Source organism: Larus michahellis, chromosome 3, assembly GCF_964199755.1.
Source record: "Larus michahellis chromosome 3, bLarMic1.1, whole genome shotgun sequence".
Lineage (NCBI taxonomy): Eukaryota > Metazoa > Chordata > Aves > Charadriiformes > Laridae > Larus > Larus michahellis.
The window spans coordinates 25,978,070-25,996,633 of record NC_133898.1 but is presented as its reverse complement, the minus strand read 5'-3'; the positions used below and the strand labels follow the sequence as shown (position 1 = coordinate 25,996,633).

Below are 18,564 nucleotides of genomic sequence, written 5' to 3'. Positions count from 1 at the left end.
TGAACAGCAGTCTTACGTAGTTAAGGCCTCTGGTACTGTCACAGCGCAACAGGTCTTACTCATTGTGGTAAAATCAGGTCAGTGTAAAGAATAATTTAGTTGTATGGCTAGACTGTTAAACACAGCTAGTTTCTCTAATTGACATCTCCCTGTGGTGGGACACGGCTGTGCCACAAAGGTTGTGTGGCATTTTCACAGCAAGGCCCTGAAATACAGACATTTCAGAACACCTCCCTCTCTACAACACCGTGAGTGGTGCCGGCAAAAAAATGGGGTAATGGTGAAGAAGGAAACTATTACTGGCCTTTGGTAAACCTCCTTGAGATCAGCATGCACAAAGCCAGCAGTGAGTCAGGGGGAGGAAAAGCTCTGTCTCCTGAGTCTTCATCTGTTCCTGTCCAGCCTGCTCCTCAGAGGAGGCTGGTTCTGCAAAGCACAGCGTGACATTTCAGTGTGTTTTCTGCATGTGATATGTGAATTGCAAGGGACACAAAACTGTCCTACAGAAAGATGTATTTCTAGGTAACGCTAAGGGGAAAAAGCAGGCCCTCATGAAAAAATATTTCCCTAGCAGTTTTTAGCTTTAAAGATATTACATTACAGTACGACTTCCCAAGAGTGTTCTTGCAAGTCATTTATACCATAACACATAAAATAACAGTAAGCCTCCATTAGTACCGTGGCTACTTTTGTAATCAGTTTTGAAGAATGTGCACCATCAGTGGAAATATTTTGATTTAAGTTCATACTGAGGAGCAGTCTCAAAGTTATACTCTAAATTACACTTTAAAATAAGTCCCATGGTACATCCCTACAATATATATGGTGTGCTGACTCTGTGTAATTAAATTCTTGTCTAAAGTTGTCATTAAGTTGCAGTAAATATTGAAGCTAGCTTCATTTTAAAATAGATTTACTTCTGGATTTTAGCTGATAAATAGTCTTGTATAGAAAATTAATTAAAATATTCATACATATCTATAACAGGGCAGGACTGGTGGTTGTAGCAGCACGCAGAGCAAGCAGACTGGCAGTGGCTTCCATCAGCAGCAAGGCAGCTGACCGACGACAACATGGAGAAAAGCACAGGGTCCCACACAAGGCTTCTCAAGGAATTAAAGTCCCAGGCCCTCTCCCATCTTCTCGCATTCCTAGATCAGAAATAACATTGAATTCCTTATTAATTAGTGTAGCACAAGACTTCCTGTGAGTAACAAAATTTAGGCAGGTTTGGAGGGTGGAATTAATCTTTTCTCATATGTGCTCCAGCCATCATGGGTACAACACTACCATTAGATGAAAAGGATGGGGAAATTTCACTGAGTAGGTTGGGGGAGAGAAGGGTCAGCTCTTTAGAGAGTCTAAAAAATAATGCTATTTTTCAGAAGTTTGATGAAAGTGAGGGGAGTGATGGAGGAGAACAGTGTCAAAACATCCCTGTGTCAGCAGAAGATCTCAGGTGTGCATTCATTTTTATTACTCCCTAGAGAATCCACGCTGGATTCTTGAGCTGTGGGGACTCGACCAAAAAAGCTTCAATTGGAACTTGCATCTTTTAGAAACTAGATTAATTAGTCTGTAGGAAATCAGGCTTGATTACTTTCAGTACTCACAAAAAGACTTGTGTTTTTTCTGGAACACGGACAGGCACATTGCTGAGATGACAAATATATCCAACATGTCTTCCAAGAATCTCTTTCAGCCTTTCGTGAATGTTTGAATCTCTCCATTTCCCAAATGTATGCTTTTTTGACATTTTTATAACTAACAGGTGTTTTATGTAGTTTCATTGGTGCCTCAAACTTTCTCCAGAAAATGAAAAAGGGTCTGTCTTTATCTGCTTTACATGGATTGACATTATCTTAAACCATCTTCAAATTTCTTTCCATTCACCTCCATAACTCTTTCTACAGGCTGTCCTCCAAACTTTTCTTCATATCTCTATGGTTATCTATTAGAAAACTGTCACTTGGGCAGACTCTTTTTAATGTGTTACATTGTCAAGATTTGACACTCTAATGCAGTGTATTCAGACTTTTTTGATCTCTAGAAATTTTTTGTCGGTGATGTGGCGCCTTTCAGAAACTTGACATACATAGATTGCTGTACAGCTTATATGACCTTGCTGTTCTCACTCACCCCGCTCGCATCCTTTAGAAGCAGTCCAAGTATTGCCCCCCCCCATCCACAGATTACAGACTGTACAGCTTTAACACATCAAACTTGGGGTCCTTAAATGTTAGGAGTGGATGATTTATGTCTTAGAAAATATCTGAGTTACAGATCTAACTAAAAGTAAATGTAAATTTGAAACTTGGTAGATAGCTCCAGTCTCCTTGGAGCAGGAGTTTGGTTGTTGTGGAAGCCTTAATAGGCCATGATTCTTAGATTACAGAACACGCTTAACGACCACATCAAACATTGAGGGATTACAGTTACCAAGGGAGTGAGAGGAAAAAAGCGCTGAGGAGGTTCAAAACAGCCCATATGAGATTTGGGTGACAGTTTTCTGTGAAGGGCCTAGGTCAGCCTTTGGGAACTGGGAGAAAATTGTAAACAAAATGAGTCTATGAGACTTCGCCCCCAGCCCATAAACGAGCATAGCTTTTTTTTTTCCTTTCTAACTATTGGCTGGAAATCTGGCATTAAATCAGCATTCAGCATGCTGAAAATTGAGCAAGAGATATGGAAAACATAATCATTCTATAAAGTTCAGTTTCATTTATTCATTGCTAACACTTATTCAAGTTCAATAACAAAATACTTATTAGGGTTAATGTCATCTTCATTTACAGCATTAGAGTTTGCAAAAACATCTGCCCCTATCCAGGTACAGTGTAGCCTATGAGAAGCAACCAGGAAGACAGGGATTCAAATTTGTGATATTTCTAAGCATATATTTCAGGTTTTTGCTGTGGAACATGAGAGCTAATTATTTTTTTTTTAAAAAAAGGCCTTTGCAAGTCGTTATCGGTGAAGGAAGTATTAACACTTCATCTGCTAAAATGTTTCCAAACTGTTATGCAAGCCTTGGATAACACGTTTGTCTTTCTCTCATTATGTCTTTTATTTTTTCCTTGAGGTTCAGCTTTCTGTAGGTCTTTAAGACCCAAAGATGAAGCTAAGTATCCAGTGGGATATTCAAAAACAACTATCCATCAAGATCTTTTCCATACCAGTGTGAATCACAAATGTGACTCCCCATGAGTAACTTCTCCAGGTGCTTAAATATTAAATAGCCTTAGACACTTGGCCCTACAGCCATGATTCTGCAAAACATGCCCAATATATGCTCAGTTTTAGGCATGTAAGAGATCCCACCCTGCTCAGCCAAAAAACCCCACCCCAAACCCTAAATTGCTATGCTCAATTAGAATATAATATTTTATTTGGACACCTTCTGTTCACGGAGAGTGTGGCAGCACACGCAAAGCTTCATTCCCATGTCTATGTGGGTCCTAATTTTCCAGGGTTACAACCTGAATCAAGTTTTTCCTTTAGTGAGGACAGGCTGCAAAGAGCAGACAAGCTCATTAAAAAGGAAATCTATAAATCCTGTAGTCCTCTCCTCACCTCTGTTAACTACATTGTTCGAGATGAAAGCTGTTAACTGCGGCTTTTAAAAAGTATGCGTAACTGATGCCTTTTTCCAAAAAAACTTTGAAAATGCACATAAACAATAACAACTTCTGATAAATGCAATGCTGGTTTACTAGATTTATGTGCTAAAGACAAGAACTACTTACAATAATGAAACACAGGGGCTTGTTTCTTTATTTGCCTGAGTCACTCCATTACCTCCGGTGCTTTAAGGAAATTGCTGCAAGAGTAGAATCAGGCCCTTAATGGTTTGCCAGCTACCACACTGACATTACGCCCAGACAATAGCCACCAACATTTATATTTAGTTCCACAAGAACAGCGTGTTAGATATCCTTAAGTGTTTTAAGAGGCAGGACTTTTCTGACTATTCTGACAAAACCAGCAGTGAGCGTAGTAACCGTAGCTTTGAACAAATATTGCAGTTATGATTTACAACACAATTGCCAGAGTCTTCCTAGCTTCATCTTTGATGGCTACTTACTCAGGCTGTCATTTTTAGCTCCACGGATTATATCTGCCTTGGCCTCTTCCACAAACACTGGACTCACTGGAGTGTGCTGCAAACAATACAGCTCTCAAACAATGAAGCATTTGTGTTCATTTTCTTCTATTTTATCTTTGGAATTCTACTATTTAGGTCACTATCTGTTGCTTCCAGCTATTCTTTCCTGACAAATTGTAGCTCTTTTTAGGCTTAAAAAGATATAATCAATGAATTCATCTATGTTATTCCTCTGGGTATAAAGGTCTAGATGTAATAAGTGGTATACGTAGTATAAGGTTACACTGCTGTTCCTGAACTGCAGCCCTAAGATTAATTGTGCTTTATAGGCCAAAATTTGAAGAGCTGCTGAATGCTGGCCTCTCTGAAAATCAGATACAACTAACACAATAAAAACCCAATATTACTAAATTTCTCAAATGCTTTGAACATGATCCCTCAGCAGCACAAACTGGAAGGCTGAGAATGTATGTATGTATATTCCACAATGCATAATTTTAGATACAGATAAGGAGAATAATGATGAATGGATCCTTTACCTGATCATATCTGCCTTTCCTAAAAGAAAAAAAATCCACCACAGTTTTACTTGAAAAAGACAACCCTTGGATTTTAGCGAGTAACATCACTCATCGTGAAATGCGTCGATATCTGTGGAATACAAATTATACTCAGGTATGGGGACATACAGGAATTCCATTTACATTTAAACTTAAGCCCACTGATTGCTCTGCTCATGTAAAAAATTATTATGCTCTGAATGAAATGAAGATGAGTGCTTAAGCAAACAGTCATAAATTAATTTATAATGAAACATGACAGTCATAATTTAATTTAGAATGTATTTAAGATTGTTGTTACTATTTGTGTAGGTCTTTTTTGCCTGGAGGAAGATGTGGCTTCATAGTGAAATGTCAGCTATTGAAATACCAAACTTTTTATGTGTACATGTGTATTAATTAATTAAAGTGATGTAGATACTTTCTTAATGAAGATCTGTTGTCTACTGCAAGCAGTCAGACAAAAGACTGTGTGATTGAGGCACATGTGGCATCAGTGGGTCACCGAGAACCTACTGGGAAGCAGGAGGGATGCTGAGCATAACCTGTAAAACCTGTGGGGTCGTGGGGCTGCCGCCCAACTTCCTTCCTCAGCGGCGAGAAGAGGGAAGGTAACAGGAGAGCATGGAGTGGGGCTGCAGCTTTTGCACTTCTCATCTGCTGTCCAAAGCAGTTGGCTGGCCATGCGCAGCAGAGCAGCTGTCTAGGCCCAGGACCACATCCCTGAAATCTCTGGTAGGCAGGTGGCCGCTTTTGCTGACATAGAGCTGAGCACATCTGAACTGCAGTTCAGGTGCCTCACATCTGTATTGCCCTCTCTGCCCTCGGAGCACCTGAAATATGCCTGTACCTACGCCCCTCGGGTTAGGAGGCACCGAGCCATCTCTACGTACACCCCTGCTGCCTTGCCGGCTTTAACATCCAGATGTTTGAGAACAAGGCAAAGGTTAAACTCCTCACGTCTGCACCCCTGTCCACATCAGAATGCTGCCCTGTCTGCCGCGCTGGGTCCGTGTCCAGCACCCTGCCCATGCCAGCGGAGTAGAAAGGGGCAAAGGGCACTTAGACCCTGGCACTTACAGCACAGGCACTCGCAAGAAACAAGCTCTGTGGTCTGTACTCTTTTAAGATATATATAGATATATATATATATATCTGTCTAGACAGTCTATTTTTCACTAGATTTCTTCTAAATCATTTGGATGTTTCTGACCAACCAATATATTATATTTTTAAAGACAAAAATTCCTACCTTGTGGAATTTTATCTTTGATATTGTAGAGATTGTTCTTCTTTGTAACTATTTCTAAGCTCTATTGAACCTTCCACCTGCGTGGACACCACCAATGAAACTATATGGGATTAAAGTATTTCTCTAAGCTTTTCACTTTTATCAAATTTGTCTAATAAAAATGGGAGTGGCTTAGTTTTAATGCAAGAAATTATTTCTGTTTCTAATAGCGTCAAGTCACAAAAAGAATTAACTCTGTTCAATGTGACAACTGAGAGACAGTATGGTAGGGTGTTTGAGGATAGTTAGGGGGTGACCAAAAAACATTACTAATTTGTCTCAAGATCAGTTAAGCAACCATTATCCCAAGTAACATTTAAGAAAAAGGAAATTACAGGCCCTGAAGCGTAATATTTGTGCTAAAAATAGGTATTTATGAAAAAAGTAAAATTAAAAAACCAAAGCCCCTCTGTTATAATTGGTATATTAGGAGAGGGCAATGGATGCATTTGCTGTAAAATGTCAAAATTGAAGTGTTTCACACTGATCAGCAAACAAATTCTTTAGATATGGTCAAGCAGAACATAGGAAGTACTTGGGTTAAACAAGTTAAGTGACAGTAATTAGTCAAAAAGTAGTTTGTGTCTTCCCCCAATTGGAAAGTTTGCAAAGGGTCCCTTCCACACTTCTTGTGGCAACACAATTCCCCCTCTCGCACATTGAGCTCTTATTTTACAGCCCAGGAGACAAGAGGGTTGGTTAGATGCTCATGTCAAAGCATATTCTTACCCTGCTTTCAGGGGGAGACCAGTGGTGGCATTTTAGGTGGGCAGCTCCAGAACCTTTCTGTCCTGCAGGCTGAGCATGACCTGGAAGGACAGTAAACTGGTTTTAAACTTTGAGTGTGCTCAAAGACACATAGGAGCAAGCATTCTGGATCTATCATTCTGTTTGCTGAGCTTGGGTAGCCATCATATGCTTAGCCTATATTTTATGTTATGTATGTACTATTTATCCCAATTTCAAACCTAATTAAAAGTTTGTCCTTTCGCATCAGAGAATAAAACCTTCCTAAAAAAATACTCTCCAAAACCCACAACAGCTCCATCCCTCTTTTCCAGTTAGCTTATCTTCTCAAATCAGAAATATAATTAACCATATTATCCTTGAAAACAAAAATTATCCTGGTTCCTTTATAGAATTATTTCTAGAGAAATATCCTGGGGAGGGAAGGGTGGATAAGCTGAACACTGTCCTAGCAAAAGCCTCATTTTTATCTTTCTCAGTAAGATTTGACATTCTTGTGTATCGATACCTTAAAAGCCAGTTTTGTAACTCTCATATTTAATACTGATAGTAGAAGCCTTTTTTCATTGCCACTGTCTTGGCTAATAGTGCATCTGGCAAGTTACCCGATAGCTTAGATTTTCCTAGAACACCACAGAGACAAGCATATCCCTCAGATACACACATCAAACTACATTCTCAGGATAAACAGAATTTTTGCAACAGCCACTATTTGAGGTTTACATTTATTTGTCATACAGACGTGCAACTCTTGTGTCTCAGAAATTGTTTGAACACTGCCAGCAGAGGCTTGACAACACAAGTCTTGCTATTTCATGTTATTTTATCTGTTAGGGGTATTATTACGATGAAGTTCTTTGAAAAGCTGAAAATATTTTTTCTGGTTAATTTTCAGTCAGATCAGTAGCTGATCCAACTCATCATATGCTGCCCAACCACTGAAGGACAAGGAGCTGCAGCTACAGACTGTAAGTAACGCTCATTGAGCACCAGCACGGTCTTTTGTGGATTTGGGGATTTGATGTCACAACCAGCTAACTAGCACCAAGAACGGTGGTTAATACAAAAGCAAATTCACTAGTTAAGTATTTCAGGACCCCACTGCAGATGGCTGTGTGTAGAACCAGTTCCCCCACCAAGGATTTCTAGTTTAAATGGATCAAAGGAAGCACTTTGTCGCCACTATAGGTAGAAAATTGAGGCATGGAATAATCGGGTAAATTACCAAGAGAGAACAATCAGGTAAAGTCCATATGGAATTCCCATTTCATTCCCTTTTACCCGTTTCTGTAGTATAGTATTTTCCAGAACACACTAGAAAAATGTAAAAAAGTTTAATGATGATTTACAAATATACAATACTTACATTTTTAGGAATTACAAAAATGGCACATACTACAGAAACCAAAAGCTTCCTCTAACCTTTGGTACATTTCAAAGTTATTTATTTACAAAGAAAAATCACAGTCACTTTTCAGAGTGTCACATGTTTACATATAAGCATTTCTCAGTTGAAAAATATCTTGCAGCTTACCCACAGGCAGTTTTTGCAGTTTGAGCTCTGCACCCATCTATCACATCAAAAATTCCATCAGCCCCTGTTAAGCTGACATGACATTGCATTTTTATGTTTCAACAGCCTTTAGTTTGAAAAATATGTACAACACATAAGGCTAAACTGATTCATAGTTGTTGAGATTTCACCTGGTGTATTTTATATTGCTCATAGTTTGATAAAATGACATAGGCTACCTTTTTTAATTAGCTCGGTAAAACATATTTAGAAAAAGGTGGTCCAATCTTATTAGCTAGCGTATTTCCAATTCTTCATGAAGGCAATTAATAAAAAAAAATAAAAATGTCCTTTCCAGGATGCTTTTTCACCTTATGAAGCTTACATGAAATTCTTCCTTCACTATGTACAATTCTCACCTAAGGTAAGGGAGACAAACTGAGCACACTTTCCAAATCCTGTTCATTTCCATTAGGTTTCCAATGTTGGATGTTTTCTAAATTGTACTTTCATTATATCAAAACTTAAAAACTTTCTTCTACCTGAGAGCAAACATTAGTATTTTTTAGTCTATGTGTACTTGAGAGTCTCTCATAGATTAAAATACTTGCAATACGAGAAATACAGCCCAAACACATACAATATGTTTTTGAGATCTACTTATGTGTGTATACAAACGCGTTCATGCTCTGATGATTTTCAGACTACGATTTCCACACATAATAGTATGTGAACTGAATACGATCTTCATTGTGCTGAAGGTAGTTTGGGACTACACATTAACAACTGTAGTTTTTTTATTAAGACTAAATACCAGAGTATTAGTTATGGTTCAGGTCAAGATTTTTTTAAATTGAGAAATAGAAAAAGCTTGGCATCAGTAGCTGTGAACAGTTTAAAAAGTGTCTTCCAGCATTACAGTATTTCCCTCCCGAAAACTTACTCCATAGACAAAATAAACTCCAAATTCAAGCATCTTTATAGAATGCCTGCATTCTGGATTTTCTCCGTGCAAGAGCTTCTTGTTTTTTTCTTTCAATCTCTTCTTGAGAACACTTTCTATTTTTTTGTTCCACCACAGACACTGTAAATAAAAAAACATTTATTAGGAGCCTTCAAGTTGTTCAATATGTATTTTAACTTATCTGTTTTCAGTGTTTGAAGATCTATGGCAAGAGCACACTGTTTTGATGTAGCAGGCACCCAAGTTAAAAATGGCTCATCTATCCTGTCCCCAAGGCAGGAAGGGGTTAAGATGCATGACCTTTGTAGTGCTACTGTTCACTACCTTCCAATGAAAATACTGGGATGCAGTCATTTGCTTCAAGGAAATTTTACTTGGTTGCCTTTCAAGTGAACCTTGTGGCATAAGAAGCCAACATAGGAGATTGCAATGGGTTAAGAAAATTAAGGCTATTGGATTGAAAAGGGCTCTACAATTTAGTGAGTTAGGCATGGAGGTGGTATAGACACAGGGGTCAGATACAGTACAGGTGTCACACAAATAAAACCCAAAAGGTTGAAAAAAGGTCAAAAGTAGCAATAAAAATTGGCAAAGGAGACAAGAACATGATAGCTAAGCATAATATTTTACATGTTGTGTTACAGAACTATAAATTCCCATACAATAAAATCCTGACGTCACTGGAACTAACAGGAACGCTCCCTGAACACGTCAAGAATTTTACTGTTTTTATACACCAATTTCTAATTAATGAATTTTTAACAAGTAGTCTTTCAAACTGGATAAAGAAAACAAAGGGTCTCTCTGCTTCTTAAAAAAAAAAAAAAAAAGAGCCATGAAAAATTACATAACGGTTTTTGAATGGATCACTTAACGGCCATTTTTTTGTTACAGCAATGTCACCAAAAATTTAAGAGGACAGTTGTTTATCTGTAAAGAAAATCTATGCTACTCCTTTTCATTCCTTTATTCTCTAGAACATTCCACAGAATGACTAGTTATCTCTCCAGTCCCTTCTCCCTTAATACCCAAAAATGCTACTTTTCATTTATCTGCTTCTTTGCTGGGGAAGAAACACAGATAAAATACTGATTCTTCAAATAATGCTGTCTGATAGTTTGCAGGAATTAATTTTTTTGATGTTTTTGTAACATCCTGAAAATTTGAGGTTGATAAAGTACACTCTAAAGTCATGTTTTATCAAAATTAATATTGATTAAAACCTCACCAAGCCATGAGATCAAGTAAAAACAAGACTGACTGGCACTTGACTGGTTCTACATGTCCCTAGCAAGTAACACCAGTGCATGGAATATTACAGACTGTAAATTGATGATGGAAAAGTAACTGACCTCCCCTATAGATGAAAGAAAATCGTGTTTAGACTGATAACACAAGAATATTTCACTGGCAATTTTAGCCACAGAGCAAACAACAATACAGGCCGAGTCTTCAGAAGTGTTGAATGATTCAAGGTTCCGATTTCCAGGTGTACAATAATAAAAATAATTTGGCATTCTGTTACCACCTGCTGCCTTCTTTCCCTGCCCCACCGTTAACTGGGGTTTTACGAATCATGGCTGAGATAAGTAATTTTTAATGTTTCTCAAAATGAACTGTAAAGTAAAGCACAGATTCACTGTGCTACACTTTCCCTATACTACAACATTTACTATGTAGTAATATTGCTATTACTACAACTATTAGAAAATAGTAGTATTTTTAAGTAACAATTTAAGAATATGGTATGCTGAGTGCTGCCATCAGCCTATCCTAGTGATTCTGAGTGTCTATGGAGAGAGAGTGGAATGAAAATGGGAAACAGAAGTCCTTAACTACAGGAATTTAAGAGATGCGTCAGGACAGTTTTATTTTGGAGAAAATAACCTCCAAATTCTCATTAGAATGTTTACTAATGCCTAAACTGAATGGATGAATATTGAAGCCTATTATAATTTGCAATACGGTATGAATTTCTCTGGCATTCTGATTACAGTAAGAAAACAAACAGAAACAGTCTTAACAGTGACACAATAAAGACAAATACCTGATGTAGACAGTGCAAAAGACTCTGAAAGGTGCCTCTTGAAAGGTGGCTTCTTATTGTCAAGCTTGCTGTGCAAAGTCAAGTTCACATGATTCTTGCTTCCTTCCAATCCCTGCCACATAACTCCAGCACCAGAATGACTGCCTGGATTTTCAGGTGCTACATGAAGAGCACCCTGAAAATTGTTAGTCTTTCGGAACTTAAACTTTGAAGGCACAAGTGATGTTTTGTCACCAGAACTGTTATTTGGCATCTTTCCTGTGTTATACAAAAGATTTGGGCTGTCTAATGTTCTGCTACTAAAAACGTTTGCTGCATTAACAGCACTTACTTCAGAATGAGACTCTCCTGCTGGCACAAAATTTGACCTGTACCATTTTCCCAAAACAGCCTTTGTAGTATCTTCAGATGCAGCTTGATGACAGTTTTTAGTCAGCGTGTATTTACTCTCCGTAGAAGTGCCTGAGATCACAGTTTGAGGACTTGAGACATTTTTACAGTTCGCTGTGTGACCTGTTGTGGCCAGCCCATGTGTAACCTTTGATGAATTCCTACAGGAATCATTTAGTGAGAGCGCGTCCTGTTTTGCATTTGTTTTTTGCACCAAGAGGCGATCAGGTAGTCCTTGTTTAGATGATGGGAAGCTGTTATCAGCATTTGATCTGGAATGAATACTGGCTCCTTGCATAGTTTTAGCTCTTTCATTTCCTTGTTTAACATCCTGGCCCTGAGTCTGCTTTTCTATGTCATCACACACCTGATACAACAATTCATCATCCTCACAGTTTGCATCCCAAAGACTGTCAGATTCACAAAACATATCTAATATCTCGTCAGAGAATTTTGGTTCACTCCAGTCATCAAATGACTTCTTTGGTATTTCAACCTGATTTAAGTGACCTGGATTAGCTTGGTTAACCACTTTAGTTAGGTCATTAGGTTTCGTATTGGTAGAGACACTGGATGATTGACAGAAAATATTGTGTGTGCTCTTCCCAGGTTTTTCAGTCCGTTGTCTATGAGGATTGGATCTTGAAGGAAAAAGAGGAAGAGGATCGCTTTTAGGCTGAATAGTTTCATTTACACTCTTAACTTGAGATTGCACTGAAACAGTAATATAGTTCAAATCACTGTTTTGGGCACTTTTCCAACTAGAATTTATTTTATCTGGCTTAATGTCACATTTGCCATGAAAGGCTATGGTCGCTGTCTTTGAGTTTTCTACCTTATTATATGGCTTTTGTAAAGAAAGAGATTTTGCAACATTTTGTGTGTTTTTACTAGAATGTTTCAGAGGTGAAAACTGCAAACTGTTAGATTTGTGTACATTCCCCAAACAAGTTACTGAATTGCAACTACCTCTTTCCCCTGTTCTGCTGGCATCACTGACACCATGTGCAGATGGATTTGTAGGAATTGGTGGTGCTTCTTCAGTACTTATCAATTCAGGATTTTGGGTTATTTGCATGACAAAAGAGTCATCTGCCAAAAAATCTGTATCCCAGTCATCAAAATCATCATTAACTACTCCAGCAAGCTTACTGGGGACTGCCAGTTGCGTCTTCAAAGAACAAGTATTTTTTTTGCTCAACGTGTGAGTATCAGGTTTTGGAATGCTTCCTAGTGCACGTGGAGTATCTTTCTGATATGCCTCTGAATTACCACATTGCACGTCTTTAATTTGCTCAGGAAGGCGTTCCTCTTCCAAGGTGCTTTTATTTTCATGAAAACTATTATTTAAAGAAATACTTGATAATCCTTGGCTCAACTGTCCACTACATTTCTGGGTAGAGCAATCAAACAGAGCACGAAGGGCTATTTCAGCCTCAAGGTCTATAGACTTTTGACTGCTAGATTGACAGGGCTCTGCAGCAGGGATGCCAGTGCTCTGTCCAACTGGTTTCAGAGACAGAGCAGTATCCTCTTCAGAAACTTCATCAAGGAGTGATTTCAGGTTCTTCATATTTACTTCATCTTTAGAATTATTTACAGACTCTGAGGCAGTCTGGATGAAGTCATGACCAAGCTTCCCTTGTTCCTGAACAGCATCTAGCTCTACTAGATTTTTATCAAATTCCTTAGCCAATTTCATGAGTTCCTCTTCAGGATTTTTTATTTTAAGATCTCTATATTAAAAAAAAACAACAAACAAAAACAGAAGAGAAAGTCAGACCTACTGAGAAGTTTAGCCAAGCTCAATAACATGACCATATGAGATATTCATTCTCTAGTTTAACAACTACAGAGGATATAATAGAATCCCACCACTTTCAGTACGCAGTCAGCATGCAATCTTTTTGAAAATTCCCAATAAATACCCCAATTAAGAAGAGATACCAAGCCCAAAGTTAAAAGCATTCCGTATGCTGATGTACAATTACATGTCTCACTCTACATAAAGGAACACCACATACCCCTTTTTGATGAAAGCCCAGCTGTTATGGTTAAGACAAAACTGTAACTTACCTTGTACAACTTAACTTTGTCCTAGCTCGCACTTTTACTACTCCAGGCGTACAGGGAATGGCATCCTCACCAATCCATGTCCCTAAAAGGGAGCCTTCATTACAGGCTGCTTTTTCGTCCTGAATGATTAGATTTATAATGCTTAGCAATTTGATACCAGATCAAGATTGGACTAGACACAAGCCTTGCATTAGTTAAAATTGCTAAACCAATTAAACTGGATCAAATCTGTTGAAAGCCACAGATAGGCCCTAAACCAATGCAAGCTAAGCGAGATTACTGCAACATTTTCTACTGATAGTTGTATCATTTTAATATCAATTTAAACCAGGAACTTCAATTAAAATTAACTGAATTTTACTTTGGTGCTTAGATCTAATACTCTATTTACTTCAGGTTAACACATCATCTGCAATATTCACATCACAAGCTGTGATCTAGTTTACTTTAGTATACTACTAAGGAGCTCCTTGAGATGCGCTGTCTTTATCCATTTAAAGTAGCATTAACAGATCAGAGAATTTGAAAGAAATCATATTCTGTATGCTTCCAGGAAAAAATTCTGACTTCTTCCATGACAACTCATTTATACAAGAATGAATTTAAACTCTTTCGGCCTTTAAACAGAAATAAGTGAAGTTTAGAAACTCAAGGAACTTATTTCAGAGCTTTAAAGTTCAGGTTTGGATTTGAATTTTGAAATTGAAGAGATACAATACTGCAGTGGTAAAATCTTAAAATGTGTAGAGGGCCAGAGCCGAATGTTGGAAATTGCTGCATGCCAGCCAGCAAAAGTAATTTGAACTTTACTAATAGGGTATTTTGAGTAGTTTTGTTTTTTGTTTTGTTTTGTTTTTTCAAGAAAAAAGAACACAAGCAACAGCTAGTTGTAAATCCAACCTGATATTATTTACATTTAGGACAGGGCTGTAATCATTTAAAAGGTAGAAAGCAGCAACATGTATCAATGATTTTCCAATTCTTAAGTATAATTTTTCACAAATATGCCAAACAGTGAATACGTTTTACATGGCCCTGTCAAATAAGCAGGCATATTTTGCAAGCTAAATACTACAGAAATGGTTTGGGAATAACAGGTTCTCTTCTTGCACTTAATAAAAGGCAAACAATAAGCCAACATTATCTTATTTTCACTTTCCAGACTGTGGACATCAGGCTTCCAGCAAGAGAGGGAAATCAAGAGCATGGCTTCTAGGGTAAAAAGGCAATTATTTAGAGCAAGGAAGCAATGTTACTGTGTTTATTTTATTGTGGTGTCTCTCTTGTCTTGTTCTTGTACTAGCAGTCATTCAAGATCATTCAAAATGCTTAAAAACAACTACCAATTAAAATCCAGTATGTGAAGGAACACTTACCTTCTAGCAGATTAAGGATAAATAAACACAACAGTATTCCTAAAACCAGGGCAGTAACTTGTATTCTGAAAGTAAAACTTTCTAAAATGGAGCTGCTGCAAGTCCACTTTCTTAATACATCCTTTTTTGCAGCATCTGTGACTTACAAGAGCAACCAGTCAAACGCTATGCTTATGATTTTAATTCAGTCCAGTTTTATGAACATGTTTTGTGCACACCCAATTCTTACCATGTTAAAGAAACTACTGTAACTAAAATTGAGCCTTCACTAAAACTGAATACTGCAGCACCGTTGTTTGATGACTGCATATACAGAGCATAGAAAGTAACAATTACCTGAGGAGCAATACGATTAACAATTTCTGAAATTTCTACGGCACATCTACTGGTAGACTGTTTGGTTTTTCCATTGCCTATGAAAACAAACAAAAAACCTTCTTAAGAACTGCAAAACAATTCAATTTATAAAGTTCGGTCTTTCTCAAATAAATCAAATATATGTGCTAAAATCAGAACTTGATTCAGCGCTATATTGAAGAATTTATGGGTTTTTAATAAAAATAAACCAAACAACCAAACCATGATAACAGAAAGGGACTTTTTTCCAGAAATTTGATAACTTTCTGTACAGTCCTGCTGCATGCCTCAAATAGACGCCCCGAAGTCTGGGTTTTGTTAGTATTACCTAGTCTGTGTGCAATTGGTGAATGAGGATCCCAAAAGATTTCTTGCTGTATATCGGTGTCATTAACAGGAGAGCTGAAAGTAGGTATTCGGGATTTCCTACTCAATGACCTCTTTGGTGTTTTATGTAAACATGACTCTGTGTAAACAGAAAGATGATCCTTAATAAAAAATAACAAATAAAAGGCCAAAATATCTTAGAACATACAAGACAAGGCATAAAGATGCATTAGGAACTTTAAGAAGAAAAATCAAGTTCACACTCACCAATATTCCTTCACTTAGAACAGGAATATTGTTAACAACCATACATTTAATGCAGAATATGACTATTTTTGTCAGTTACATCACCAGAGATAACAGAGCATTATGTGATACTGACAGCTACGTGCTCAGGATGAGAATTCTCAGTCCTCCCACTTGAGGGAATACCTACTTCAGCTTAGGTTAAGAGAGAAACTATGTATACCTATATGGGAGAATATTTTGTATCCTGCCTTGCTCTGTGTCTTTCACCCAGACTATGATTTCGGTCACAACTTTAATGAACTCCCAAACTGTTCTGGGTCACAACCTACCTGTGTCCATACTTCCCTCCACTGGGCCTTTTCAACTAGGACCCTTAAAAGCAGGACTAGAGCTATTCAAAACCAGCTTGCCGCTGTCTCAGATCAGTAAGGAAACTGAACACACTAGGTGAAGCTCAACTAGTCACCCCTGCCCTTTAGAAATTACGTTGCAGATGTGGAAACCTACAAAAATAAGTTTAAAAGCTGCAATTACTATGTGAGAAGCATCTTAGGAGATACTATGCACTTTAAGCGCTTAGCACAGACGAGCTTTATCCTCTCCTCGAGTGGATTAGCGTCCTCAGTCAGTTCTAAGTATCTGCTGGGAGGGAAGATGCTCTTCCTCACTCCCTGACAAGCGCAGCCCCTTCCCGACGCGCGGCGGGGTCGTTACGCCGCACGGGGCTCCTCCTCACAGGCAGGCCGCGCCTCCCCCGCCGCTCCAGGGCTAGCGGGCCGGGCTAGCCCCGGCGCGGTGCCCCCGGGGCTGCTCCTGCCGGGGCTGCTCCCGCCGTACCTGCAGCGCCGCGTACCGCCGCCTCCCGCGACGGCGACGGCCGGGGCGGCCGCGGCGCCTCCCCCGCGGGCAGGCCTCGGCCCACGCCGCCTTCCGCCACTGCCTCCTCCGCGGGGGGCTCCGCCGGCCGCCGCCGCGTGAGCTGCTCCTGTTGCTCCTCGCCGCCGCTCCGCCTCCTCAGGGCGGCGGGCCTGAGGCAAGGCCCCTTCCGCCGGCTACCGGGCATGGCGGGCGCTGCGGCGGCGCCGCATCCACCCCGCCGCCGCCGGCGCCGCCATTTTCCCGGGGAGCCCGCCGCGCCGCCGCCGATTGGCCGCCGCAGCGCCGCCTCGAGCGCCTATTGGTCCCCGCGCGGCGGGAGGGGCGGGAAGCCGGACGCGGCAGGGAACTTGCCGCTGGCTAGCAGCTCGCGCTGCTCTCGCCGCGCGCCGCTGGCCCCACCGGCCCCGCCCTCTCGCTCTTCGTGAGGCGCCTGCGCTGGGGCGCTGGGATGGGTGGTTGCCCGGCCGCGGGCAGCTTTCGGCCTTAGCGTGTTCAAAACCTTGAGTCCAGTGAAAGAAAAGCTAAATCTGCCGCCGCCAGAGGGGCAGGATGTGCCCTTCTGTCCCTGAGGCGCCTCGTGTTTCTCTGAGGCGGCTCCCTCTCTAAGGTGGCTTCGTCTCTAAGGCGGCCTCACGCCCTCCATTCACCCGTGACTCCTGGCCTGTGCTGGCTGCCGCCATCCCACCAACCCTCCAGTGGTCCAGGTCTCTGTTGAGGTCCTCAGGGCCCAGAAGAGGGGTGTGCAGTGAGGGTCCTTCAAAGAAAAACAAGCCCAGACAGGCATAAACCATTTCAGCCCAGCACGGGAATTGGGGCTGGCAAAGAGAGACTTACAGAAGCCAAATTTGGTAGGTAAGAAATTAACATGAGGTTCCTGAGGGACTGTGATATTACATCATTATTTAAAACAGTATAAATGCAAACACATGTATGTATTACATCATAAGGTGGATATTTCCTCCCTGAGCCACTAAATGTAAATGTATAAACATATCTACCAAGTATATAGGGTCAGGGAGTGAATTAGTTTTATAGGTCAAGCAGTGAACTAGTTGGTTGCCTGCCTGGTTTTCATTTAATCGATTTGGAGTACTTTGGAATCACACTTCATTTATAAGACGCAAGCAGGGGATTTCAGTCTAGGATCGGGAGTATGAGAAGTTTTCAAGTCACCAAAGAGTGATTCCCCAATTCATGAAACCTTCTCTTTCCACCCGAGGCCTCAGGCAAACAATATGTTTTTTCACTTTGTCATTCTCATGAGTGTAATTAAAGACAATAGAAAACTTTTTAATAAGGAAAAAATTAAGTACTATGTATTAAACAGAGAAACTGCGTTATATACATGGTTAAAGTATCACAGTTAATCCCAGAAAGTTGTGACATTTGAATAACAGCTTGTTTATGTCTTACCTATCAAATACGAATTGACTCAAGACTGAAAAAATGGTCAAGAATTAGGCTCCAAAGTCCATCGTAGACATCTGAACATGGCTACAGCCATACTAACAGGGGTAGATCTTTGCATTTGTGCAGTGTTGTGAAGGTATACATGACCTTTTTGACCGCTGGTTTGCAATATCGTAATCAAAAGCTGTATGCACCATGCAGGTACAGAAATGGCTTAGCTGTACTCTTTATGCCTTAGGTGCAAAGTAGATTAATTGCTCATTGTTTCCAGTT

The 18,564-nt window shown here is 39.8% G+C and overlaps 1 protein-coding gene across 3 annotated transcripts; it reads right to left on the bottom strand.

The window, feature by feature from the left end:
- Window positions 1-673: 673 nt before the first annotated feature.
- ETAA1 (ETAA1 activator of ATR kinase) lies at window positions 674-17,132 on the bottom strand. 3 transcript variants are annotated; one of them, XR_012586049.1, is made up of 8 exons: window positions 16,840-17,132; window positions 15,755-15,892; window positions 15,406-15,482; window positions 13,694-13,812; window positions 11,228-13,353; window positions 9,160-9,300; window positions 6,686-6,765; window positions 674-1,151 (listed from the first exon to the last, which is right to left on the bottom strand). XR_012586049.1 is itself a non-coding variant. In XM_074579275.1 (6 exons), exons 1-6 carry the CDS (start codon window positions 17,063-17,065, stop codon window positions 9,185-9,187), a joined length of 2,802 nt encoding a protein of 933 aa, XP_074435376.1. In that variant the 5' UTR covers window positions 17,066-17,132; the 3' UTR covers window positions 8,024-9,184. The 3 variants fall into 3 exon arrangements, 2 of the variants coding, with proteins under 2 accessions (XP_074435376.1, XP_074435377.1); XM_074579275.1 differs by lacking the exons at window positions 674-1,151; window positions 6,686-6,765 and having other exon boundaries at window positions 8,024-9,300; XM_074579276.1 differs by lacking the exons at window positions 674-1,151; window positions 6,686-6,765; window positions 15,755-15,892 and having other exon boundaries at window positions 8,024-9,300.
- Between the last annotated feature and the right edge of the window lie 1,432 nt (window positions 17,133-18,564).